The 26839-nt window shown below is 45.8% G+C and overlaps 1 protein-coding gene across 17 annotated transcripts in view; it reads right to left on the bottom strand.

Annotated features, from left to right (window-relative positions):
• Positions 1 to 6794: 6794 nt before the first annotated feature.
• Positions 6795 to 26839, bottom strand: part of ZNF346 (zinc finger protein 346) — a 36711-nt gene continuing 16666 nt past the window's right edge. For 4 of the 17 annotated variants that reach the window (XM_087429358.1, XM_087429353.1, XM_087429351.1 and 1 more), the window contains 4 exons: positions 24627 to 24860; positions 13335 to 13428; positions 11935 to 12157; positions 10829 to 10950 (listed from right to left, as the gene is read on the bottom strand). In XM_087429358.1, the coding sequence (XP_087285484.1) occupies positions 11941 to 12157; positions 13335 to 13428; positions 24627 to 24860 (545 nt within the window). In that variant the 3' untranslated portion in view covers positions 10829 to 10950; positions 11935 to 11940. Of the gene's footprint in view, positions 10951 to 11934; positions 12174 to 13332; positions 13429 to 14452; positions 14544 to 24626; positions 24861 to 26839 lie in introns of those variants that run through there. The other 13 variants (XM_014786078.2, XM_014786076.2, XM_087429361.1 and 10 more) reach the window with 10 other exon arrangements.

The raw sequence follows: 26839 nt of genomic DNA on the forward strand, positions 1-26839 counted from the left end.
TGGGCTAGTCCTGGTGCTACCCAGCATCTCAGCAGCTCCCCTGGTCCCCTTGTTCCCTGGTCCCAGATACTGTGGGCCCATGTCCTGGCTTATTTGGACAGGGAGTGTCTGGGGCTTTCATGGTTTGCCAGACTCAGCTCTCTCTAGACTTGGGCCTACAAACCTCACATCCCCTGGATCTTGGCATGCACCTTTGTTTGGAGGAGGGAGGGGGCCAGGACACCTGGGAAGTGGCAGAGGCTGGGCAGGAAGTGCTAGAGGGTTTGTGGTCTGAAGGGAATCAGGAAACAAGCCCCAGAGGGGCCCTCACCCTTCTCTACCTTGCCTAATGCTCACCTGGACCACATAGGATTTTGTTTGGGCACAAATAACAAGGGCTTAAACAAAACAGGGGTTTATTCATCCCTCACTTAGCCCCAAGTCTGGAGGTGGGTGAAAGTGGGTCTGAAGTCAGAGTTGCAGTCTCTTCAATTCTCTAGACTTTTCCCTCATGGTTTCAAGTTGGTGGCTTCAGCTCCTGCCATCACATTTGTGCTCATGCAGGAGGAAGAAAGAAGCCACAAAAGGGTTGAATCTGCACCCAGCAACTTCTGATTTTATTTATCTCCTTGGCCAGACTGTGACACATGGCCAGGAAGCATGTTTATTCTGCTGGACACATTGCCTCCCCTAACAAAACCAGGGTTTTAATAGAGTAAAAAGAAGGACTGATTGACTGTTGGGCAGGCACCCAACAGTCTCTGTGTCACCAAGCTCATCAGCAGCCCCAATGGCTTCTTTAAATTACAGACCTAACCGAGTCAACCCTCAGCTTTGACTACTCTCTTCTCACCACGCATGGGCATCCCCAGCTCCTCAGAGCGGCACTCAGGGCCCCTGGCCTCAGTTGCTGTCTCCTGGGCCATCTCCCCTCTCGCCAGAGACACGTGCTCTGTTTCCGGCTGCACTGAGCTCCAGCAGGCCCTCCTGAGCATGCGCAATGTTCACAGCTCTGTGCCTTTGCCCTTGCTGCTTTTGCTGCTGCCAGTGCCTCTCTGGCTCCCTCCAGCCATCCCCCCAGGTGCCTGCCATTCCTTTTTCTGGACTCCTCTCATGCATTCCTTCTTCTCTGAGACCCTTCCTGACCACCATGAACTGGACATCTAAACCCTCTTCCTCTCTCTGGAAACAGCCTCTCAATTTTCTTTGAGGTCCTGGCTCTCTCCTACTCCCAGTCCGCTGGGGTTTTGGGTGGAGCCAACACTTCTCCCTGGCTCCTATGGTGGGCATGTGCCCCTGGACTTGGCTAATGAGAAGAGTCCATCCCCCAGGCTATTGTGATTGGGTCAGAGATGAACATGTGACCCAAGCAGGGCCAACGAGAGCCAGTCTGGGCCTTTTATTGGAACTAGTGGGAAACTAACATGCTCAGAGGTTACTGAGGTATGACTATGGAAGCCTAGAACTACTTCAGACAGCCTGCCTGTGAATGAAGCCAACACAGGAAACAAGAGGGCCAGGAGATGGAGCATGCCTGGATCCAGCCATGCCTGAGGCCAAAATTACCTCTTTGAACATTTCATTTATATGAGCGAAATAATTTTTTTCTTAAGCTAATCTGAACTTTTTTTTTTTAACTCTATAGATAAAAGGCTCCTAAAAAGTGTCCTCCCCAGTAGAAATTACCCCGTCCTCCTCTGTGTCTCTACTATCCTCTGTCGGCTCCTAGGCCATAGTATTCATCTGTTTACATGTCAGCAAATTATCATGTCATTGCTCTTATTTGTTTAAAAGCTTTCAATGCCTTCCCATTGCTTTTAGGATAAAAACTTGTATTAGTTATCTGTTACTGCATAACAAACTACCCCAAAACTTAATGGCTTAAAGTAACAAATATTTGGCCAGCTGTTGGCAGGAGACCTCCACTGCTCTCCACATGAGCCTCTGCACAGGGCTGCTTGAGTGTCCTCATGATATGTGGGCTGGTGCCCCTCAGAGCTGGTGAGCCAAGAGGAGACTGACATTGTGCTGTCTTGCACAAGTTCCTCTCAGAAGTCACACTCAATCATTTTCACCTTCTTCTAATTGTCAGGAGTGAGTCACTAATTACAGCCCTCATGGGGGCAGGGAATGGGGTAGGGGGAGAGGAGATGAAACTTGACTTCTTGAAGAGAGGAATATAAAAAATTTTGCAGACGTATTTTAGAACCACCACAAGACGAGCTCTTACCCTGGCATTTGTCATCTGAACCCTTTTCTAGGTTTGGGAATACCCCCATTTTATGTGGCAGAGTTCACCTCTCATGACAGAAGCCGAAAATGCTAGCTACTCCTCCAATCTCTCTTCCAGCTAAGGCTCAGTTCTGCGAAATCATGGCATCCACTCCAGAAAACCAAAGATGCCCAGGAGTTGGGCTAGGGAGGCCCAGGAGGAATGTTCCCTGGTGGGGCCATGGTAACAGGACTGAGCTCTTGGGCATGGGGCACTGGGAGCCTGTCCAGTCTCCAGGCTGGCTGGGCTAGTGGTACAGGCAGTAGTGTCCAGTGCTTAGTGTTGGTGGAGACAAAGGTGTCCTTTCTGCACCCGTTCTGTGATGTGATACAGGGGGATGCTGGTCGTGTACCCCGAGCCTAGTTCTTTAGTCCTCTTGGTAGTTCCGTGAACTTAAACAAGCTGGAGTTTGTTTCTGTTGCTTTTTGCTGAAAATCTTGATGTGTCCTGAGGAACTTGGCTCCTGCCAGTCTCTCTCCTTACTTGGTGACACACTATCCCTCCTTTCAGGTGAAAAGCATCTTCTTGCCTCAGGGCCTTGGCACATGCTGTTCCCTCTACCTGGAACATCTCCCTTCACCTCTCTCCCCTCACCCACCAGCTAACTTGTATTCATCCTCCAAATCTCAGTTTGAGTCACTTCCTCAGGGGACCTTTCCTGTCCCACTCCCAGCCTTAGGCTCAGTCTTCCTATTATATGCAGCACTTTATCACAATTGTAATGAGTCATTTGTACCCATGAGGTCCTCCAGGACAAAGATTGTCTCTCATTCCAGGGCCCTGACATACAGTAGGGGCTGAGGAAAAATAAATTCCCTTTCCCACATTCTTTAAGGACCTCTGTCTTACCCTAACAACTCTCTGCCAGGGACTGCTCAGCCCTTATCAAACTCTCTGACCCTCAAGGAACATTTTCATTCATTTGCAACTCACAGATATCCCAACTCAAATGGGCTTAAGCAAGATAGTGAATTTATTGGGTTATACAATTTTAAAGTTCAAGAGTGGATTTGGCTTCAGGAACAGCTAGATCAAGACCAATTCTCTCTTCTGCTTTCTTCCCTATGGCTCTATTCTGTGGCAGATGCTCCCCAAGAGGTGACAAAGAAGGCTGTCAACAGCTCTGGGCTCAAGATCTTCCCATTTAGCAACTCCTTCCCCATAGTTCTAGCAGAAGCCAGGAAGGTGGAGGTCATCCCCACCCAGACCACATAAGCTGAGGGTGGGGGTCCTCAAGGTAATCCTATTACAGGAAGAAAGGTAAATAGATACCAGGAGGCCAAAACAAGATATGGTTACTATACTTGGTGATTCCGGGAGCCTTTATTGAATAATAAGCCATCCCCGAATGTAGTGATTTAAAACACTTTGTTATTGCTCATGATTCTGTGGATTAGCTGGGGTCAGCTCAGCAGTTCTGCTGGTCTCTCCTGAGGTCACTTATGCTGGTGGCTCCACTGTGCTGGAGCGTCTAAGATGGCCTCCTTCACATGTATGGAGCTAGCTGCTGGCCTTTCTCTCCGCGTGGTCTCTCACCTCCATGTGTTCTGGCCCAGACTTCCTTTCACAAGCGGCAAGAGTGGAAGCTGCAAGGTCTGAGTCCCAGCCTTGGGCATTGCACAATGTCACATCACTGCATTCTCTCATCAAAGCAAGTCTCAAGGCCAGTCCAGATTCAAGGGGTTGGGAAATGGACTCCCCATCTTGATGGCTGGAGTGACAAAGTCACACTGCAAAAGGGCACAGACACAGGGAGGTGAAGACTCATGAGAGGCCATTATTGAAATTATTGAGGCCATTATGATCTACTGCACCCCACAACCCCTCACTAACTCTCCTCCCACCCCAGTGACCTGGTTCCTTTGACCTAGATAACCACTAAAGGCTCAGGTCCTTCAAGAAATCTTTCTGTGAAATCCCACCAATGGTCTCTACTAGCCTATACCCACCTTTATTCATTTATCCATTAATTTACTTAATCCCAAGCAGTTACTAAAACAATCACAGTCCTATGCTGGGCACCAGGGACTCAGTATGATGAATAAGACTCAGTTCCTGCCCTCAAAGAGTTTCTAATCTAAAAGAAGAGACAGGGAATTAAACAGATCATAACACAGAACATTCAGGGCAATGCTGGAGGGGCACAGGGCATCTGGGAGCATGGAAGGGCAGCCACTTCAGCCTTGGGGTCAGCGATCTTCTCAGGATGAGTGCAGGGCTCCAGGTTGATAAGGGGAGGTGGAGCATGTATTAGGCAGAACTTTTGGTTGTAAGTGATAGAAACCCAACTTAAACTGACTTAAGGAAAAAGGGAATTTGTTAACTCAAAACTAAAAAGTCCTGAGAGTATTAGCTTCAGCATGGTTGGATCCAGGTACTCATCAGAAATCAGTCTTTTCTCATCTCTCAGCTCGGTTTTCCTCTGTGTTGCCTTAATTCTCAGGTAGATTGTCCCTATGTTTTAGCAAAGTTAGCTACTAACAGCTCCAGACTTATGATTCTGATTGCCCAGGCCTGGGTCACAGGTTCACCCCTAGAGCCAGGGGGAGGGGTCAGTCTCTCAGAACCACAGGGTCTAAAAATGGAGCAGAGATGTTACCCAAGGGAAAAGAGTAAAAGAAAGGCTGATGAACAGGCCAGACATCAGGTGTGCTCCCAGACAGGCGACTAAATCAGCCCTCAAACAGAAGTGTTCTCCTGAAGGGGGAGCCCACCTTTGGAAGTAGAGATAGCAGGTGTGCTAAGAAAGACTTGGGAGCATGTGAGTCGAATCTCTCCTGGCTACTTCTTGGTTGCGTAAGCTCTGCGCGACTTTGCCTCTGAGTCTCTCCTGTGAACTGAGCCTTTTCAAGTTGTCTTGAGGGCTAAATGAACTATCAAATATAGGGCTCAGGAAGTCATCCTATTCTTTCGGGCATCAAATCAAACAGTAAGGTCCCAGTGCTGGTTTATTTTGCCTAGCAAAAAAGGAGCGTCCTCCACCTAGTGGCTAGAGGGGTTATTGCACTAGAGTTGACCCACTTACAGAACCATAAGGTTTCTTGCGCATTTTGAAGCTCCTGGACAGATGCAGCAGCATTGGTGGAGGACAGCGAGCCTGGGAGTGCCAGAGCAGGGACGAGACTGCTTTCTCTGCAATGTGGGCTTGGCACAGGGTAGAGTAGGTGTGGCTGTTAGATAGCCACATGGTCAGAGGGAGTTTTCCTACTGTATTTGACACTAGTGACTGCCAATCAGAAGGTCTGGTTAGGGGTGCGCACTTCATCTGGCAGGGGCTGCCGAGAGGGAAGAGCTTTCTTCTCTACCTTCTTTGGGAAGAACTCCTAACTGCCCATCACCACCTCTTCAGGACTCTGGGGAACAGTGATTTTTTCCAACTTCTACTTCACAGAAAATATCAAGGCCTCAGGTCACATGAAGCTGGTGACAGGGCTCAGACCAACGCCCAGGGACCCTGAATTCCAGGCCAGTGTCCCCCATGACATGCCTCACAGCTGCTATATGGATACATACACAGCTCTGTGTCTGCACTGAGGGGCTGTTACATCCCAACACTTGCTTTGCATCCAGCCCTGGGCTAAGAGCTTTACTGCATGATTCCATTTCGTCTTCTCCTCAGGTGTCATTGGCTGCAGACAATAAGGTTCCCTAGCAGAGGTTCCCTAGCAGTGGAAGGTGACTTCTTGCTGGAGCCCAGGGAAGAACCACCTTGGCCAACATGTTGCCTCCCCTCTTCCCCCTCCATCAGATTGATTTGTTTCTAGCATTTTATAACTCACTGAGTGTTAATACAGGGGGCTGTGCCAGAATCCTCTGCTGTGGACTCACCTCCCCAGGGAGCCCCAGAGCTTATTTCAGGCTGATAACAGAAACAACAGCAGTCACCATTTACATAGCATCTCTCATGTATCAGGCACTGTAATTGTGTCATATGTTATCTATTCTTTTAATTCCCAAAATAACCCTGTAAGGTAGGTACTAATGCTTCACCCTGAGGCACAGGTCAACTAACTAAGATCACACAGCCTAGCAATGGCAGAGCTGGGATCTGCCCTGGCTGCCCAATTCAGAGCCTGAGTTCTACACCAGACTGCCTCTCCAGGGCTGACGCCTCTCCCTCCATGAGACCTTCCTTGGCCACCAGAGCCACAGGCAGGCGCTCCCCCTGGTGTTTACCTGCTGGATTGTGTATTACGGGTCCTGGGCACTGACATCTGAGACCATTCCAGGCTAGAGAAATTCAAACCTGATCTCAGGGGTGCTCACAGAAAGAGGGGCCCTGATATGAAGTCAGGACCCTTGGGTTCAAATTCCTGAGTGCCATCAGAATGGCCAAAATTAGAAAGACTGACAATACCAAGTGCTGACAAGGATGTGGAGCAACTGGAACTCTCTTACATTGCAGGTGAGAATGTAGTTGGTAGAACCACTTTGGAAAACCATTATGGTAGTATCTAGACAAGCTAAGCATACACCTACCCTATGATGTGGCAATTCCACTCCTGGGTATATGTGTGGACATGCATGCCAAATGACACATAAAAAATTTTTCACAACAGATTTATTTATAATAGTTCAAAACTAGAAACAACCCAATTGTCCATCAATAGTAGAATATAATGTACTACTACAGAGCAGGAAAAAATTGAACTTCTGATACACACAATAACATGGATGAATCTCACAGACATAATATTGAGCACAAGAGAATGTATGTTTGAGTCCATTTTTATAAAATTCAAGAGCAAGCAAAACTAATCTATGGTGATAGAAGTCAAAATAGTGTTTACTTCTCAGGGATACTGACTAGGAAGTGGAACAAGGGAACCTTCTGGGGAGCTGACAATGTTCTGTATCTTGATCTGGAGACTGACTGTCCAGATGTGTAGACATGTGAGGATTCATCAAACTGAACTCTCAAAATTTGCACATATTACTAAATGTATGTTGTATCTCAAAAAGTTAGGGAAAAATAAAGAAATGGTTAAATAAAGAATTTCTGGGTATGGTTGACAACAGTTATTTTTGCCTACCCACATCCATTCTTCTCCCTTAGTCTGGAAGGAGCCCACACTTCCTTCTTTCAGGGACATCTCTCTCTCTCTCTCTCTGTGTTTTAGGTGGAGCTCATTCCTTCCCAGGCCCCAAATCAGAGTACCATTTCCTAGCCACAGTGATTGGCTTAGAGAAGGGAACAGGACCAAGCTGGATGAGTCAGTCCCAGAATTTTTTGTTGAAACTAGTAGAAAAAGATGTTCTTTCCACTGCAGTTGCCAATATATCAGGATATAAGCCTGGTGCTGCCAGTGGCCATCTTGTTTCCTTCTGGAGCGAGTCTGCAGTCTGGAGAGAGGCCACACAGAGGAAAGTAGAGCAAGATTAAATTCTTCCTGATGACACTGTGTCAGAACCTGGATCTAGCCATCCCTGTACTGGGATTTTTCATTAGGTGAATCAATAAATTTCTTTTTTTTTTTTTGCTGGGAAAGATTTGCTCTGAGCTAACATCTATTGCCAATCTTTTTTTTTTTCCCTTCCCCAAAGCCCTAGTACCTAGTTGTATATTCTAGTTGTAGGTCCTTCTAGTTCTTCTATGTGAGCCGCCACCACAGCATGGCTACCGACAGACGAGTGGTGTGGTTCCACACCCGGGAACCGAACCCAGGTCACCAAGGCAGAGTGCGCCGAATTTTAACAGCTAGGCCATCAGGGCTGGCTCGATAAATTTCTTTTTAGCTAACCACTTTGATTTAAGTTTCTTAGTTATAACTAGAGTCTAATACACTGGGAATCTTGGGTAAAATTATGAGAGGTACGGGGGGCTTGGGATATAAAATAACCATTGAGCTTTGTCCGATCTGTTTTGTGACGGCTGCTGCTGCTGCCCCTGCCCTGAGTGGCTGCTTGCTCTGTGGGTCCACGGCGCTGCCAGGAGATGGGTGAGGCAGGCCCAGGGTCACCCAGATGGATGAGGGAAGGACGCTAGTCCTTATTTGGAAAGGGTTCTAGACTAGGAATCTAGAGAACTGGATTCCACTCTCCATTTTGCCACTTCTTAGTGTCAAGAGCTTGGGCAAATCACTGCACCTCTCTGAGCCTTGTTCCTTCTCTATAAAATGGAATATCATCACCTAGCTCAGAAGGTTGTTACGCAGATCAAATGCTCATTTCGCAACTTCTCCAGCTTTCTCATACCCTTGGCCGAATTAGGGCCTGCATCCTGAGTGTTCCCACAGCACCCTGTACTGTGACCATCACCATAATGATCTTTAACAGTGTGTGAACTGCCTAAGGGCAAGAAAGTGTTCATCCCTGTGTCCCCACACCAATAGGGCTGGACACACAGCTATCAGGGACTCCTGAATTCAGACTAAGAAGTCTCGCAAGCCAAGGGCTCATGGTTTGGCAGCCCACCCACCCCTCTGCCCTTCACTTCCTTGCCTCACAGATGGGGCTAATTCTAACATCCTGGGTGCGGTAGAAGGAGTCGGGAGAAATTTTGGAGGCAGTCTGGGTTTTGGAAGCTAACAGCTGAGAACCCAGCCTGGTGGCCATTGTAGGGCCTTTCCAGCTGGCCAAGAGGAGGTACCCCAGAACAGCTTGCTGAGGGAAGAATGGGAGCTGAGGTTGCCTAGGCACCTTCCTCAGACCTGGCTGTCTGAAACAAAGGGCTCCTGAGGCCATCACTCACCCTTTCCTAGCTCATTTCTGGGTCATAGAAGAGGTTTTTCTAAGAATCACTAGGCTTATAAGTCTCATGGAACAAACCTATCGCTGTGTAAGAGCTGAGCAGGAAAAAGCCATCTCTTCCTATGCACCCATATTCAGTCATTCAACACACACTTCATGACATACCACTTTGGACATTAGGAAAGTAGAAACGAATGAGGCTAGGTCTCTGCCCTGAAGGAGTTGACCTGGGGAGAGCCATGTTGGATACAGTCTCCATTTTGGCTTCCCTCTCTGTTTCTTTTCCTGATCTCCTACATTCCTTCTCCACATAGCAGCCAGAATGATCCACTCAAACAAAGTTGATTCCCAACTTAAACCTTCTAAAGGCCTCCATGAGGCCCTCTGTGACAGGGGGAGGTGGATAAGCAGATGAAGTAGTATTGACTTTAGGGCACCTGGGAAGACTTCCACAGGGTTGCCAAGCAGTTTGGATGTCTGTCTCTGTCCTAAGTCCTAAGATCAGTATTTAGGGCCCTGGGAGTCTGAGTAGGGTGAGGGGTCAAGACACACATACTAGATCCAATAGCAATATGGCCCCAAATCCCAGGTCTGTTAAGTTGCAGTTTGGCTCATGAGAGAAATTCTTTATTTAAATGCTTCAGTGACTGAGAGAGAGCAAAAGCACACACCCACACAACCACACACGATACGTAAAGGCATTTCACAGGCGAAAGGATAGGGAGGGGGGAGAAGGCCATGAGAGCAGCTAGTGGCTTCTCTGACCCAGTGAAGAGGTACCTCTGATGGTGCCACTCCCCGGAATTCCTGTTTGAAAGTTACAAGGAAAAATCCACTCCCAGTGAACTCCCAGGCCATAAAACACAGCAGAGTTGGAGAAAGCTAGGTTTGGGGCCTGGGGAATATCTGTTTCCTCACTGTACCAGCTCTCCTTTCTTTCCCTGGGGGCCTCATTCCGCTCCCTGGTACCCAGGAATCTCCTGGTGGATGATGGGGAGGGCTAGCACCACAGCAACCTGGGCAGGTAGTCTGCTGCACAAGGGGAAGGAGACGGCTAGTAGGGCCGAAGGGCAGCAATGAATCTCTGAGCTGGCTGGCACAAGGCAGTTTGCCTTTAAGGGCACAGAATCATCAAGGAAACCTGTACGTGGGGACTTTCCCACATGACCCTGGGTCAGAACACCTCTGATGGAGGTGGGGAGAGACACCCATTGGAGCAGGATCCCACTAGGTACTGAGGCCTCCTCCAGCTCTTGCTTGGCCTCAGCTGCTGCAGATCCTTAGCACCATTCAGAAACAGTGGAAAAGGGGCAGGAGGGACAGCAATGCTCTGCCAGGACTGTGTCATTGCTCCAGAAGGAGACTTCACAGTGAACAGAAATCTATACAACTGGCCAGCATCTGGTTCCAGGGTCAGAAAAGCCCACACTTTCTGGGAGGTGTCACATTAGCTTCCCTGCAGTGGCCACTTCCATCTGCCCTTTCTTGCCTAGGCTAAGGTCTGGCATGAAAGTTCCAGGTTTCACTGGAGATGCCTAGAGCCTAGGGAGAGCTCGGTTCTTTAGCTGCAGGGACTGGTCCAAAACTGACCTGCAGAGGAAAAGACAGGCCTGGGGCCTCATGACATATGGCCCACAGGGGCTAGGGAAGGGGAAAGGCCATCCTCCAAACTACCACTTGAGATCCCAAGTCCTCTCAAGATCTGTGCTTCCCTTGTCCTGACCTGCAGGGCCCATTCTAAAGGGGAGGAGCAGGGGTGGATTTGCCTGGACCAATCAGAGGCTGTCTGTGGCCCATTCCTGCCCCAGGCCTCTGTATTCTCCAGATGTAAGAAAGGAGGAAGAGGGAGCCAAGGGCTGACCACGGTCACAGGAAAGTGGCTCATGGCTGGCTCAACCTGGAGTGCTGGACAGAAACACCTCTAGTCTTCCAATGTGGCTGAGTCTTTCTGAATGGGTTGCCTTTGCACTGGAATCTGGCTCAGGGGTGATGCCATTGTTTTTGGTGACCTGTAATTTGAGAAAGAACAAAGGCACAAAGTTAGTTTGTGGTGGTTGTGATGGTGCTCCAGGAAGCTTATGCTAATGCTAGTACAGCTCTTCCAGGGCCTTGAAGTTATAAGCAGGGCAGCTCTCCTTTATTTAGGGCCACTGCCAGTTAGGCACAATGTTGAGTGCTTTGCTTCCAGCATCCTATTTCATCCTCATGGCAATTGTGCAAGGGGGGGAACAGCACCCCCATTTTACATACGAGGAAACTTAAGTTCAGAAAGTGTAAGTACCCACCCATAGTAAACTTTTTTTAAGTGTGGTAGATTCAGGGCTGCAGCTCATGTCTTTCTGCTATACCAAACCATTTATTCTGCCTACAGGGCCCTACATGACCTGGATTATACAGAATGACCATTCTCCCCCTCACATCAAGTCTAAAGTGGCTCTCCTGTCACTCTCTATCCCACTCTCTGGGCACCTAGCACCATCTGATATTGTTTTATTTGTTTATAGATTTGTTTAGGATCTGATTATATCACCAGAGGGGGATTCAAAGGATCAGGGAACAGCATTAGTCTTGGTTTCTACTGTAGCCCCAGTGCCCAAAAAAGGGCCTGGCACATAATAGGTGCTTAATAAATATTTGTGGAATGAATGAAAGCTTATCTCTCATAGCTCCTTTTATTGGTACTAGCACTTCACATATATTATCTCTAACTCTCACGTCATTCTATAAGGTGAGGATAACGAACTCCATTTGGAAGTGGCAGAGCAAAATTTGGAGTCAAAGAGGTTTGAATCCTGGGTCTAACTCCAAGTAACTATGTGATCTTGGGTAAGTCATTAATCTACCTGACATTAGGTTTCCTTGGGTTGTAAAAGGGGGGTCTTAAGTCAGAGCTGCTGCTGCAAATTAAATGAGATTGAATTAGGTGTTCAACAAATTGTAGCTATAACCTTACAGAAAAGAAATTGGAGCCTCAGAGAGGTTTACTGACTCACCCAAGGTCACACAGTTGGGAAGTATGGGAAGAAAACAGTAGACAACACTAGCATCTTCAAGTCTGGGTAGCCCCAGGGCAGGGCTCTGGCTGGCTCCAGGCTGTCTGCTGAAACTGCCACCAGGCAAGCTGCAAGGGAGGCATGCTGACCCGAGAGTGAGCTCCAGGCTGGGCTGCGGGGGCCTGTCTCACGTCCATATCTAAGAGAAGCCTCACGAGTCCTCCTGATTAAAGACATAGCTACAAATAAAGAGGAAGATCTGCTGCAGTGTGGGAGAAGAGACTTCAGGCAGAGCAGAGAGGACCAAGGACATTTTAGACTCCAACACTCCGTGTTTCCACCACCTTTAATTCATTTGGTTCTGTGAGCAATGCAGAACCAACCCTAAAGTCAAAGCAATCACTTCAGCCGACTTGTCTGCCTGAAACTCAGTTTCCTCATCTGTAAAATGCGATAATTTCTACCTCAGAAGGTTATGTTGTGACACACTGTCCACACTTCACAGTTCCCTTCTGAGAGGAAAGAACCATGTGAGCCCTCCCCCGGCGGGGCTCAGCCTCTTCGTATCACACAGCGCCACAACCTCCTTGTCAGCATGGTGTCCTGGAGGAGCATGCTGTGAGCCTGTCTGAATTATGGATCTGCCTCATAGGGTCACTCTGAATGGTGGTTGCCTGTATCTGTAAAATTAAAATAATAATCCCTTCTTCCCAGGGTTGCTGTGAGGACTACCTGAGAGAATTTGCTTGTCATATGGCCAGCAACAGAACAAGGGCTCAAAGAATGCTAGTCATTTTCAACATTATCATGAACAGAAGACTCTCTGTTTACCAATTCCCCTCAAGGCACTTATCATAATTTGTAATTATTGGTTGTTTACTTGCTTATTGTTTGTCTCCTCCTATAAGAAGGTAAAGTCATGAGAGCAGGGACAGGCTGGGTCTGTCCTGGAGACCACTCAGAGGGTGTTCAATAAGTATTTGAAGAATGAACGAAAGAACATGGTCATATTTGGTATTGGCCTGTAGAGGGAGCTCTTGCCACAAAACTGATGGCAGGGAAGAACTGGGTCTTCAAGTCAGTGGAAAAAAACGCTTCCCTAATCAGACTGCTAAAAGTCAGGAAATCCAAGTAATCCAAGTAGTTTTAGGAGATCACCAAGGAAATTGTCTATGCTTCTCTACCAAAACCCTCAGCTCAGCGGTCCAAAGAATGGGGAGAAGCAGACGGGAGAAAAACTTATAGAGGAGACATTTCTTTCTGTTAACTGATTTCTCCTCTGTTGACTGAGAAAAGGCTTCCAGAGTTCCATTTTATCCAAGGAGCACATGGTTTTGTTCTGATTCAGGAGCCCTGAGCTCCTGCAGCAGACTTTTGAATTTCAAAGGATGATTACTCACTGGTTCTTGTGTTTGAAGCCGCTGACATGAGCTTGGTACTGTTCTATGGAGTTCAGCACTATCTTACACGTCTTGCAGGGGTAGCCCTTCCCGGCTGAAACACACATAAAAGTCAAGATGCTTAGTTATCCAATAAGAAGGGACCTTTGACAGTGTGTCTAAATGCCCTTCTGAGGACGGATCGCTGGGACGAGGTCAGATGGTTGGCCCTGATGAGAATCCCAGAGGCCTCAATGCTCAGGGGACACATGCTGTGTGACTATGTGCTCCTTGGGATGGGGAACCTCCCTATTCCCCTCTGTGCCCCCAGTCCCAGCATTGAGCCTGGTCCATAGTAGTTATCTGCTGAGTAAATAAAACATTGACAGAACAAAGAGGTAACATTTGGTGTTACTCTTTTCCATCTTGACTGTGCTAAGTGGCCTCATTAAGGATGCCTTTCACTGAGAGATCTCCAGGAAGGTGCCACTTTCCTCCAGCTTGCAATAACAAATGAGAACACCTGTTATGAAAATCAATCTGTCTTTCTACCATGGGGCTCACAGACACCCTGTCTCACCACCAGGGCTGCTCTAATGGCAAAATGGCCTTTCTCCACATGGTCTAGCAGAAAGAGCATGGGTCAGGAGCCAAGATATGGGGCTGGATTCCTGGCTCTGCCTTCATGTGACCTTGGCTAAATCCCTTCCCCTTTCTGATTCTCAGCTTTTCTCAACTATAAACAAATTATACCACAACTTATAACCATAATACTTATAATAAAAAGCAGCTATTATTTACCAAGTGCCTGATATAGGCCATGCACTTCATATAATTTTGTTTGGCTCTCATAATGATCCTGTGAGAATCATTACCATTATTCTATAGATGAGGAAAATGAGGCACAGTCACATGTATAAGAACCCAGAGTTAGTAAGTGGCAAACTCAGATGTGGCTAACTACAAAGCCCATACTTATTCTAGCATGCCAGGTGCTGGCTGTACAAGAAAGGCAGCTGTACACAGGACTTCAAGGGCCCTTCTGGCTCTGACATCTTTCAAATCATCTGCCATCCTAAAGTCTCACAGCTCTGGAGTGAAATCACCTATGCTCAAATCCCAGCTCTATTGTTTCTTACCTGTAGGACCACAGGCCAATTACTTAACCTCTCTGAGATTTGGTTTCCTCATTTGTAAAAGTGGGGCTTCTCTGAGACTCAGGTTTCTTACCTATAAAATGAGGTTAATATTAGTATCAACCTCATAAGGTTAATGTAATGCTTCAAATAAAAGCATCTGGCACATAGTTAAGTGTTCAACAAATGTGAGCTTTTATCACTGTTATTATTTCACTCATATGGGCTCCATGAGTCATGCTGGCAAAGAGGTGGAAAGAATCTTTTAACCAGCCTTCCACGGCAGCCGCAGCTACTGAGAACACAAACAATCTCCTCTACTCCAATAAACTAGCCAATGTTCCCAGCTACCTTTGTTTCCCTTGTACCTTCAGGTACTTCCTGGAAGACACAGCCCTTTAAAGCATTTAAGGGGAAAATTATTGCAATCAGAATTCAGGTACTTTTTAGACATTTAAGGACAGAATTCATGGTTCAACACTAACAGGAAAAAGATGCATAATGGACTAGACTAGCAAAACCACCCTCCCACCAAGGTCAGGAGTGGGACCTGGGGCTGATGAGGGGGTGACAACCACCAATGGTTAAGAGTTACTGATGCCCAGATTACAACAGCCTACTCTTATTATCTATTAAGCATCAGGCACCATGCCAGGATTTTGGATATTTCTGTCCTTGCATTCTTACAACCCTGCAAGATAGGTAATGATCTCCATTTTTCAGAGCAGGAAACAGGCCCAGAGAGGTTAAGTGGTTGATCTGGGGTCAGAGCTGGAATCTGCCCTCTGGTCTGTGAAGCCCCCATTCCTCCCTCTGCACCACAGGTCTCTGGACTCTCCTACGTCCCCTATGAGGTACAAGATCTCAGCACACTATTTACTTATCAGTAAACTACATTCAAATCTTCATTTGGGGCGACTGCAGAATTCACTGGTGCTTCAAAAAACGGATCTGTCCAGCATCCCCACTCATGAATTTTCATCTGCTTTTCATTTTACATGCTTGATATTCAGGTTTACCCATGTGATTTTATGAAGCGTAAGTCACTAGAGCTGATTTTTCGACATCTGGCTTATTTGGAAAAGCACCTGTATCTCCTCCCTTTTACTGCCAAGCCTTTTAAAAGACCTGTCTACACTTGCTCCTCCACTTTCTTGCCTCTCAATTACTTTGCAACCTCACTACACACACACACACACACACACACACACATGCACGCACGCACTCATGCCACACGCTGTTTCTGAGGCCAATGTGGCTTCCCGTATCTAAATTTAATGGACAAGGGCCGGCCCCGTGGCTTAGAGGTTAAGTGCGCGCGCTCCGCTGCTGGTGGCCCGGGTTCACCGGTTCTCCGGCCATGCTGAGGCCGCGTCCCACATACAGCAACTAGAAGGATGTGCAGCTATGACATATAACTATCCGCTGGGGCTTTGGAGGGAAAAAAATAAATAAATAAAATTTAAAAAAAAGGGCCGGCCCTGTGGCTTGGTGGTTAAGTGCGCGCGCTGCGATGCTGGTGGCCCGGGTTCGGATCCCGGGTGTGCATCGAGGCACCACTTCTCCATCCATCCTGAGGCCGAGTCCCACATACAGCAACTAGAAGGATGTGCAGCTATGACATACAACTATCTACTGGGGCTTTGGGGGGAAAAAATAAAATAAATAAAATCTTTAAAAAAAAAAAAAAAAAATTAAAAAAAAAAATAAATTTAATGGACAAATATACTGAATGATCTCACTCATAAACATAAGATAACAACAACAATAAACAAACACATAGAGACAGAGATTGGATTGGTGGTTACCAGAGGGGAAAGGGGAGGGAGGAGGGCGAGAGGGATGATTCCCACATGCGTATGGTGATGGATATGTAATTAGTCTTTGGGTGGTGAACATGATGTAATCTACACAGAAATCGAAATACAATGATGTATATCTGAAATTTATGTAATGTTATCTCAATAAAAATAAATAAATAAAATAAATTTAATGGACAAAATGGATGCTTATGAGGCCTCATCATATTTGACCTCTCTGGGCCGGCCCTGTGGCTTAGCGGTTAAGTGTGTGCGTTCTGCTGCTGGCGGCCCGGGGTTCGGATCCCGGGCGTGCACCAGCGCGCCGCTTCTCTGGCCAGGCTGAGGCCGCGTCCCGCATACAGCAACTAGAAGGATGTGCAGCTATGACATACAACTATCTAGTGGGGCTTTGGGGGAAAATAAATAAATAAATAAAATTATATTTGACCTCTCAACAGCACCTGAGAGAACTGGTGACTCCTTCCTTCTTCTAAGTCTCCTCACCCTTGGCTTTCAGCGTGTTGCATTCTTTTTTTTTTTTTTTTTGGCTGAGGAAGATTTGCCTTGAGCTAACAATCTTTCTCTATTTTTTGTATGCGGGTTGCCACCTCAGCATGGACACTGACAGACAAGTGGTGTAGGTCCCTGAACAGGAACTGAACCTGGGCCACAGAAACAGAGCACACCGAACTTAACCACTAGGCCACTGGGCTGGCCCCAGCATGCTGCACTCTATTTTTTTTTTTTTGTGAGGAAGATCAGCCCTGAGCTAACATCCATGCTAATCCTCCTCTTTTTGCGGAGGGAGACTGGCTCTGAGCTAACATCTATTGTCAATCCTCCTCCTTTTTTTTCCCCAAAGCCCCAGTAGATAGTTGTATGTCACAGTTGCACATTCTTCTAGTTGCTGTATGTGGGACACGGCCTCAGCATGGCCGGAGAAGCGGTGCGTCAGTGTGCACCCAGGATCTGAACCTGGGCCGCCAGTAGCGGAGCGCGTGCACTTAACCACTAAGCCACGGGGCCAGCCCCCAGCATGCTGCACTCTTGATTCTTCTCCTCTGGTGGCTCCTTCTAAGTCTCTTTTGCTGTTTCTTGTTTGACCTCTACCATTTAATACTGGCATTCCAGAGGGCTCAATGTGTTTTGTTTGGTTGTTTTTTTACTTTCTTCTTCTTTTTTTTTTCCCAACTATCGTACAGAGTGTACTTTATTATTTAAAAAAATTCTTTTTATTGATGTCTTAATAGTTTATAGCATTGAGAAGTTTTGGTTATACATTACTGTTTGTCAGTCACCATATAAATTCCTCCCTTCACCTCTTGTGCCCACCCCCCAACCCTCCTGCCCCTGGTAACCACCATACAGTTCTATCTGTCCGTGTGTTGGTTTATATTCCACATATGAGTGAAATCATGTGGTGTTTGTCTTTCTCTTTCTGGCTTTTCACTTAACATAATACCCTCCAGGTCCATCCATGTTGTTGCAAATGGGACGATTTTATCTTTTTTTATGGCTGAGTAGTATTCCATTGTATATATATACCACATCTTCTTGATCCAGTCATCAGTTGAGGGACACTTGGGTTGCCTCCACTTCTTGGCTATAGTGAATAATGCTGCAGTGAACATAGGGGTGCATAAGCTTCTTTGGATTGTTGATTTCAGGTTCGTTGGATAGATTCCCAGTAGTGGGATAGCTGACTCATAATATATTGCTATTTTTAGTTTTTTGAGGAATCTCTATACCATTTTCCAGAGAGGCTGCATCAGTTTGCATTCCTACCAGCAGTGAATGAGGGTTCCCATTTCTCCACAACCTCTCCAACATTTGTTGTTTTTTGTCTTGGTGATTATAGCCATTCTAATGGGTGTAAGGTGATATCTTAGTATAGTTTTGATTTGTATTTCCCTGATGATTAGTGATGTTGAACATCTTTTCATATGCCTGTTGGCCATCTGTATATCTTCTTTGGAGAAGTGTCTGTTTATTTCCTCCGCCCATTTTTTGATCGAGTTGTTTTTTTCTTGTTCAGTTGTGTGAGTTCTTTATATATTATGGAGATTAACCCCTTGTCAGATAGATGATTTGCAAATATTTTCTCCCAGCTGGTGGGTTATCTAATCATTTTGATCCTGGTTTCATTTGCCTTGTAGAAGCTCTTGAATCTGATGAAGTCCCACTTGTTTATTTTTTCTTTAGTTTCCCTTGTCCAAGTAGACATGGTATGTAAGAAGATTCCTTTATGACCAATGTCAAATAGTCTATTGCCTATATTTTCTTCTAGGAGTTTTACAGTTTCAGGTCTTACCTTCAGGTCTTTGATCCATTTTGAGGTAATTTTTGTGAATGGCGAAAGCAGATGGTCTACTTTCATTCTTTTGCATGTGGCTGTCCAGTTTTCCCAGCACCATTTATTGAAGAGACTTTCCTTTGTCCATTGTATGTTCTTAGCTCCTTTGTTGAAGATTAGCTGGCCATATATGTGTGGCTTTATTTCTGGGCTTTCAATTCTGTTCCATTGATCTGTGTGTCTGTTTTTGTACCAGTACCATGCTGTTTTGATTACTGTTGCTTTGTAGTATGTTTTGAAGTCAGGGATTGTGATGCCTCCAGCTTCGTTCTTTTTTCTCAGGATTGCTTTAGCTATTCGGGGTCTTCTGTTGCCCCATATGAATTTTAGTATTCTTTGTCCTATTTCCATGAAAAATGTCACTGGGATTCTGATTGGGATTGCACTGAATCTGTAGATTGCTTTAGGTAATATAGACATTTTAACTATGTTTATTCTTCCAATCCACGTGCATGTAATATCTTTCCATTTCTTTATGTCATCATTGATTTCTTTCAACAATGTCATAATTTTCACTGTATAGGTCTTTGACCTCCTTGGTTAGATTTATTCCTGATATTTTATTCTTTTTGTTGCAATTGTAAATGGAATTATCTTTTTGAGTTCTCTTTCTGTTAGTTCGTTATTAGCATACAGAAATGCAACTGATTTTTTTTTTGTAAGTTGATTCTGTACCCTGCAACTTTGCTGTAGTTGTTGATTATTTCTAATAGTTTTCCAGTGGATTCTTTAGGGTTTTCTACATATAAAATCATGCCATCTGCCAATAGTGAGAATTTCACTTCTTTGTTGCCTATTTGGATTCCTTTTATTCCTTTTCCTTGCCTAATTGCTCTGGCCAAAACCTCCAGTACTATGTTGAATAAGAGTGGTGAGAGTGGGCACCCTTGTCTTGTCCCTGTTCTCAGAGGAATGGCTTATTATTTTATTTTTGATTGTGGTAAAATACTTAGAATAGAAAATTTACCATCTAAACCATTTTAAGTATACAACTCAGCAATGTCAAAGAGAGGTCCGGGTTAGTGAAATTTGTGTTTTCTTCATGTTAAGTATATTCACATTGTAGTGCAACCAATCTCCAGAACTTTTTCATCTTGCAAAACTGAAAATCTACACCCATTAAACAACCCCTCATTCCCGCCTCGCCCTAACCCCTGGCAACCACCATTCCACATTCTGTTTCTATAAGTTTGATTACTCTAGATATCTCATACAACGAAATCATAGAGCATTTGTCTTTTGTCACTGGCTGACTTCATTTAGCATAATGTCTTCAAGATTCATCCATGTTGTAGCATGTGAAAGAGTTTCCAGAGGGCTCAATCTTTGACCCTCAGCTCCTCTCTCTCTAAACTCTCTAAGGGATCTCATTTACTCTCCTTACTTCAATTACTACCTATTAGGTTAAAACATGAAACTACCAATATTAAACAGTTTCTGACCTATCAAAATGGCAACATCTCTACTCCAGACCTCTCCTTGGAGGTCTAGATCTATATATCCAACTGCCTCGTTGTAACATCTCTTAGATATCTCATGGGCGGGCCAGCCCGGTGGCTTAGCGGTTAAGTGCGCACGCTCCGCTACTGGCGGCCCCAGTTCGGATCCCAGGCGCACACCGACGCACCGCTTCTCCAGCCATGCTGAGGCCGCATCCCACATACAGCAACTAGAAGGATGTGCAACTATGACATACAACTATCTACTGGGGCTTTGGGGAAGAAAAAAAGGAGGAGAATTGGCAATAGATGTTAGCTCAGAGCCAGTCTTCCTCAGCAAAAAGAGGAGGATTAGCATGGATGTTAGCTCAGGGCTGATCTTCCTCACACACACACAAAAAAGATATCTCATGGGCATCTTAAACTCCAGATAAGCTGGTTATCCACCTAAATCTGGGCACCATCCTTGACTGTTTCTTTTCCTTCATCTCCCACATTTGATGGCCAAGTCCTGATTCTACTTCCTACATACCTCTTGAATCCATCTATTTCTGTCTACTTCCTCCACTGCTACCTTAAGTCCAAGCTTCTATCTTCTCCAGTATGAATTATTACAACAACCTCATTGCTGGTCTCCACTACCCTTCCTGCCTATTACAAAGTATTCTCTACTTTGTAACCAGAATGATATAATAATGCTTCAACTGTCAGTGGCTTCCCAATGCTCTTAGGATAAAGGCCTAAATCCTTAACATGACACACAACGCCATGACTAGATGCTTGCTCATCTCCCCAGCATCATTTTGCCCCACACTGTCCCCTTGCCCTCTGGGAGGCCTTCCTTGATCCCTGCTCCCCCATCTTAGGTTATCTCCCTAGTATCTCATTTGTTTCCTTTCCTAAAGCTTGTAACTTGTAGTTATTTGCTCAATACCTGTCCTCTCTGCTAGACTTGAAGCTCCATGAGAACATGGACAATACCTCTCTTGTTTACTACCATATATCCAATGCCTGGCACATATTAGGAAAGAGCTCAACAAATATTTCTTGACTACATATGAATTTAATAAGACCTGAAAACCTGTCTTATGTATAGGGGTTGAAGAAACTGGGGGATCAGCATGGGGCAGAGAAAGCAGACCTGTTCTGTGTAGGTGGCAAAGCCCTAAGTAGGGAGAAAAAGTGACTGGGTGAAGCAGAGGAAGAGTCCAGTAACCCAGAGGGGATGCTGAGTGTTGGGCAGCTGGAAGGATTTGGCTGCCTGAATGATATGCAGGTTTTACTTTTGGCATTTTTGGGTAAAGGTGAGAAATGTGAGCCTGGAGGATAAAGCAAACTCCAAGTCTTGTTTGATCTGCTTGGTAGATGCTGCATCTATCCCTGGTGGGAGACATCTGGACACTCTGGGTCATCTCACATTGACTCATACTCGCCAGGAGCCCCATGGAAACTATTCTCTGGACCCAACACACAAACTGACCTGGGTTTCAATGCTAGTTCTGCCGCTGCCTAGTGTGGGACCCAGTACAAATCACTTCACCTTTCTGATCTTCATGTCCTCATTTCTTTTTTTTTTTTTTTGTGAGGAGATCAGCCCTGAGCTAACATCCGCCAATCCTCCTCTTTTTTTGCTGAGGAAGATGGCCCTGGGCTAACATCTGTGCCCATCTTCCTCCACTTTATATGGGACGCCGGCACAGCATGGCTTGCCAAGCAGTGCGTTGGTGCGCGCCCGGGATCCGAACCAGCGAACCCCGGGCCGCCGCAGCGGAGCGCGCGCACTTAACTGCTTGCGCCACCGGGCCGGCCCCTTCATGTCCTCATTTCTAAAATGAGGAAAATCAATCCTGCACAACAGAGTTGTTGTCAGAATTAAATCAGGTAATTACATGTGAGAACATCTAGCCTAAGGCCTGGACTATAGCAGTCATCAGTAAGTGTAGGATGACTGACTGATTGAATGAATGAACAAATGAGTGAACAAACAAACAAGCTTTGACTGAAGCCAGAAGGAAAAAGTCAAGCTGCTAACAAACCTAAATCCTTTGCTAAGGCAGAATCCCTGTCAGTTGAAGTCACTGCCTGCATATCTTACATCAACACCCCACCTCTGTGAGTCAGAAGGAGGTCAAGGTGTACTCGGAAAGCCTCCTGCCAAGTACACTCAGAGCTGGAGGCAAGAGGATTGAAGCTTTAGAGCAAGACAGAGCTAGAGACTCATACTGATGTTGTCATTTATCAACACAGAAGTCATATCATGAGGCTGGCCCAGTCGCGCAAGCAGTTAAGTGTGTGTGTTCCACTGCGGCAGCCCAGGGTTCGCCAGTTCGGATCCCAGGCGCACACCGACGCACCACTTGTTAAGCCATGCTGTGGCAGCGTCCCATATAAAGTAGAGGAAGGTGGGCACAGATGTTAGCCCAGGGCCGGTCTTCCTCAGCAAAAAAGAGGAGGATTGGCATTGGATGTTAGCTCAGAGCTGGTCTTCCTCACAAAAAAAAAAAAGAAGTCATATCAGCTGTATGACCTTGAGCAAGTCACTCTAAGTCTCAACTTCTTTATTTGTGAAATGGTAAAATCATACCTATTTATAGGAATACTGTGGGGATTAAATTATACTGTATATATTAATATCAAAGGGGGATGTGCTACCCTTGCCCCCCTGCCTAGGTTTTCATGAAAGATTTTGGCTGATTTGTAAAGCAGTCAGATGCCTTAAGCAAGAAAAAAGGATCAAGGCTACAGTTCTAGGATTATGGTAATTTAGCCTTAGACAAACAGAAGAGGGTGGATACAGGAAGGAGGCTTTGGCTTGAAATAAAAGAACAGAATGGATACAAGTTAAGATAAGCAGCATAAAACATTGCAGTGCCTGAGTTCTGCCAGTGGACAAGAGATAATGAGGGGATGACCACGGCAGGGCTGAGTAAAGGAGGGTCAGCTGCAAGAGAACCCTGGGTCGTGCCAGCTGGATGCTATGCTGTTCCTATCAGTCGCAGGCCAAAACAGGAGCATGTTGTGAAGTGGGGTTCTTTTTTTTTTTTGTGAGGAAGACCAGCCCTGAGCTAACATTCAATGCCAATCCTCCTCTTTTTCGCTGAGGAAGACTGGCCCTGGGCTAACATCCATGCCCATCTTCCTCCACTTTACATGGGATGCTGCCACAGCATGGCTTGACAAGCGGTGCGTCGGTACGTGCCCAGGATCCGAACCGGCAAACCCTGGGCCGCTGCAGCGGAGTGCGCTCACCCAACTGCTTGCGCTACCAGGGCAGACCCTGAAGTGGGGTTCTGAGGAGTTTGGTTCTGAAGTTTCCAGATTCCTCAGCATATGGGACTAATCCCATTAAAAGAGAAGGCACTGCCTATATGTGGAATACTAAGTAAACATCAGCCACCTCTTCCTGATTTTGAAGAAGGTTGTAAAGCAGGGTCCTTCCATGGCATTGGAGGAGCAATCCTTGGCACCCTGCTAAAGGGATCCCCCCGTGCTTCACAGCCACTTCTTGGAACCCTTCTTATCTGTGTCAGTATTGTCCAAACACGGCCTGCATTGTATGGCTGCTCTGGGGTTTGGGGGATTGTTAGAGAGGCATGATCTCTCCCCTTGCCCTTTTGTGGTCTGGAACATGTATGGCATCTGGGTGTTCACCTTTCTGGGACCGTGGGAAGAGTACAGATGACTCTGAACAGCACCTTCCCTGGGGTCAAGTTGTTCACACCTGGATGCCATGAGGGCCTCAAGTGTGACTGTCTGGTGCTGCATCTCCAAGGCTTGGCCAGGAAGCCCTGAGGACCAATACAAATGCTCATGTACGTTCCATGAGAGGAACTGTCAGTCTTGGTCACTACTTACCCCAATGAGGGAACACAGTAGGTGCTCAATAAATATTTACTGACTGAATGAAAGAGAAAATAATAATCGCCCCCTCCCCCATCCTTATCATAGGCCCTGAGTAGTTACTGTGATGGGAAGGGCTCCTCACTTTTGGTGAATGCTCACTCATGTGACACTGACTGGCATCTTGAGGTCAGGGAGGTAGCTAATATTGAGTCAGAGTGGTCTCCTTCATCACACTATCCAGGGATACAGGCAGGCCTCAGCTGCTGGGAGAGGAGGGGCTCTGAGGACACTCTAAAATCTGATAGAGGCTGCCAAGGCCTTCACACAAGAAATGTGGATGACAGGGAGTTTAAATTAGAGGTTGCAAACTGGTGGCCCTTGATCCAAATCTGGCTTGGAGACTGGTTTGACTCACACAGGGTTTAAAATTTTTTTAATTTAGTTGCACATTTAAAAATCAGAAGAATTCTCACTCAGTTCTGGCTTCTAGATTCTTTTGAAAAACTGAAAGATGGTAACAACTGGCTAGAGCTGGCTAGGAGAGGCATGCACTCTTAGGCTGACCATATTTCCTCCTGGCTCTTTCACTTATTTAAATTTCCTGCCTGGCTTCCGCAGGGATTTGAGTTTGCAATGCCTGCTTTAGAAGACCTAAGACAGAAAAGCATAGCCTTGGTGGTCTGGGGAGCCCCAGTGGTCAAGCCCTGATCCAGCTCTGGGTGTGAGCTGGGCCTCCTTACCTGATGAATCAGTGACAGCAGGGTCTGCCAGCCGCCCATAGTGTGCCATGAGTTTGAGCTTGGTCTCCTGTTTCCTGTGTTTCTTGCCCACATAATGTTGCTGAGCCATGACAGGGTCGTTGAAAGTTGCGTGGCAGAGGCTGCAGAACTTGTCTGGGTCTATCATCTCTCTATTCTGGTGCAAGGCTAAGGTGGAGGCCACAAGGAAAGGGTTTGTGAGGCGTTTCGACAGAGCTGCGGCGAGAGAGTTCAAACAGAAACAATAAAAAAACCCAGAAGGTGCCAGGCTTGCGAGTATGCTGAATGTAAAGAAAGGCTGGGTCACTAATCACACTTGCAGATGTGGCACTGCCTGTGTGAATCAGAATGAAAGCCTTCCCTAACTGGGAAAACTGGGAAGATTTGGGGGAGCCCAAAGACCAGCTACTTTGTTCAGCAGCTGTAACTACTTTAGACACACGAATCCTGATTTCTCACATTCTGAGGAGGCTCTGCACTTCTGCTGTCAAGTTGCCAAATTACAACAGTCTAGAGATGTACGTGCTTACAGTCTTTTTATCCCTCAGAATTCCCCAGAACTTCACAGCAGGTGGAACAAGAGGTTTGGGTGTTTTGTTCCCATCCTCAAAGTACCCAAAATAGAGCTGGGAGCCAATGCACAGATGTAGAAATTAAGGGCCTGAGGGCCCGGAGGGTCATTTAGAAAAGGCAACCGTACTAGGGAGGACTTTTAGACTACACTGCCTTCTAGGCTGAGCTGGGGAGACAAGATGATGACATTGACATTTATTATGTAACCTGTACATATATTTTCTCCTTTGGTCCTCAGAACTACCCCATGAGGTAGGTATCATTTTGCCACATTATAGAGAAAAACTGAGGCTCAGATGGCCCAAGATCACCCAGCTAATGAGTGAACCCAGGTCTGTGTGACTCTAAAGACCATACCCTCTTTGCTATGCCAAGCTGCCAGAGGGTGGCAGGGAAACTTGAAGGCTATAGCTTATGCTTTCATCTTCAGAAAACATTCCTGGCTCTGGTCAATGAATTCAGTTATCAGAGCCTGGTATGGGCATATGTGTAAGCCTCCTGTGCGTCAGCAAATGTCCTGATGCTGACCGCAGGACTTGCTGCTGCCTTATAAAGTGGATGCCACGACTCCCTAATGAGTCCACGTGGCTGACATGGTGTCAACCTAGTAACTACTACTCTAAGAATGTGGCTTAGAACCCCCCAAAATGGTGGAGGAGGAGTGGGCTCAGCAGCACTCACAGACACACGGCTCAGATGCTTTCATCTCTGCACCACTTCAATGGGGGAAGTTTTGAGGATTTTTAGCAAGCCAGAAGAAACTTGCTGGCTTTTTCCACAATAATTTTCCAGTATAGGGAACCTCACATTGATTTTTCCTGATCATTGTTTCAGCAAGGCACTTGAAAAGTAATGTACATGTTGTAAAACATTTAATAATATGAGAAAATATTCAGTATGTGGTGTTGAGTGAAAAAAAAGCAGTTTATACAGCAATCTGTCTCTTATGTCCTCAATTTTGTAAAAGAACAAACATCATACTGGTGATGCATGGAGAAAAGACCAAAAGCATAGAGTAAAAGGGTGTTTTTCAGTATTTTCCAACTTTTCTAAAATGACTGTAGATTTCTGACATCAGAAAAGAGATAATAATGGTTGTTAGGACATAAAGGTCATTCTGTAAAAGATATCGAAGAGAAGCATCAGAGGTGAATGGTTAAGTAAAGTTAGAGAAACCGCTTAGTGGACATCTAACAAAAATGAGAGCTATGGGAGTCTTCTCTCAGACAGCTTGAAATACAGAGAGTATTTTACAGGGATGTCTGCTGTACTGTTATTTATAAATACCAAAAAAGAGGAGGGGGAAAAACTTAAATGTTCAACATTAGAATAATGGTTAAGTGTGGTATGACGGGATATTATGTAGTCATTAAAAATGTTTATGAAAAAGTATTTAATAACATGGGGAAATACAAATGTTATATTAAATGAAAAGAGTATGAAAGAAAATTACACACACAATATGATCCTATCATTGTTAAAAAATATATGTGTAATCTATATGTGTGTACTGGTATTTTGAGACGTCACTAACATATTAAGTGTTTTTCTCGTGGTGGTAGGATTTGAGTAATATTTTACTTTCCTCTTGGTACCTTTTGTATTGTTTAAACTAGAATGAT

This window comes from Ceratotherium simum, chromosome 4 (assembly GCF_057802395.1).
Source record: "Ceratotherium simum simum isolate JZ-2026a chromosome 4, ASM5780239v1, whole genome shotgun sequence".
NCBI classification, from domain to species: Eukaryota; Metazoa; Chordata; class Mammalia; order Perissodactyla; family Rhinocerotidae; genus Ceratotherium; species Ceratotherium simum.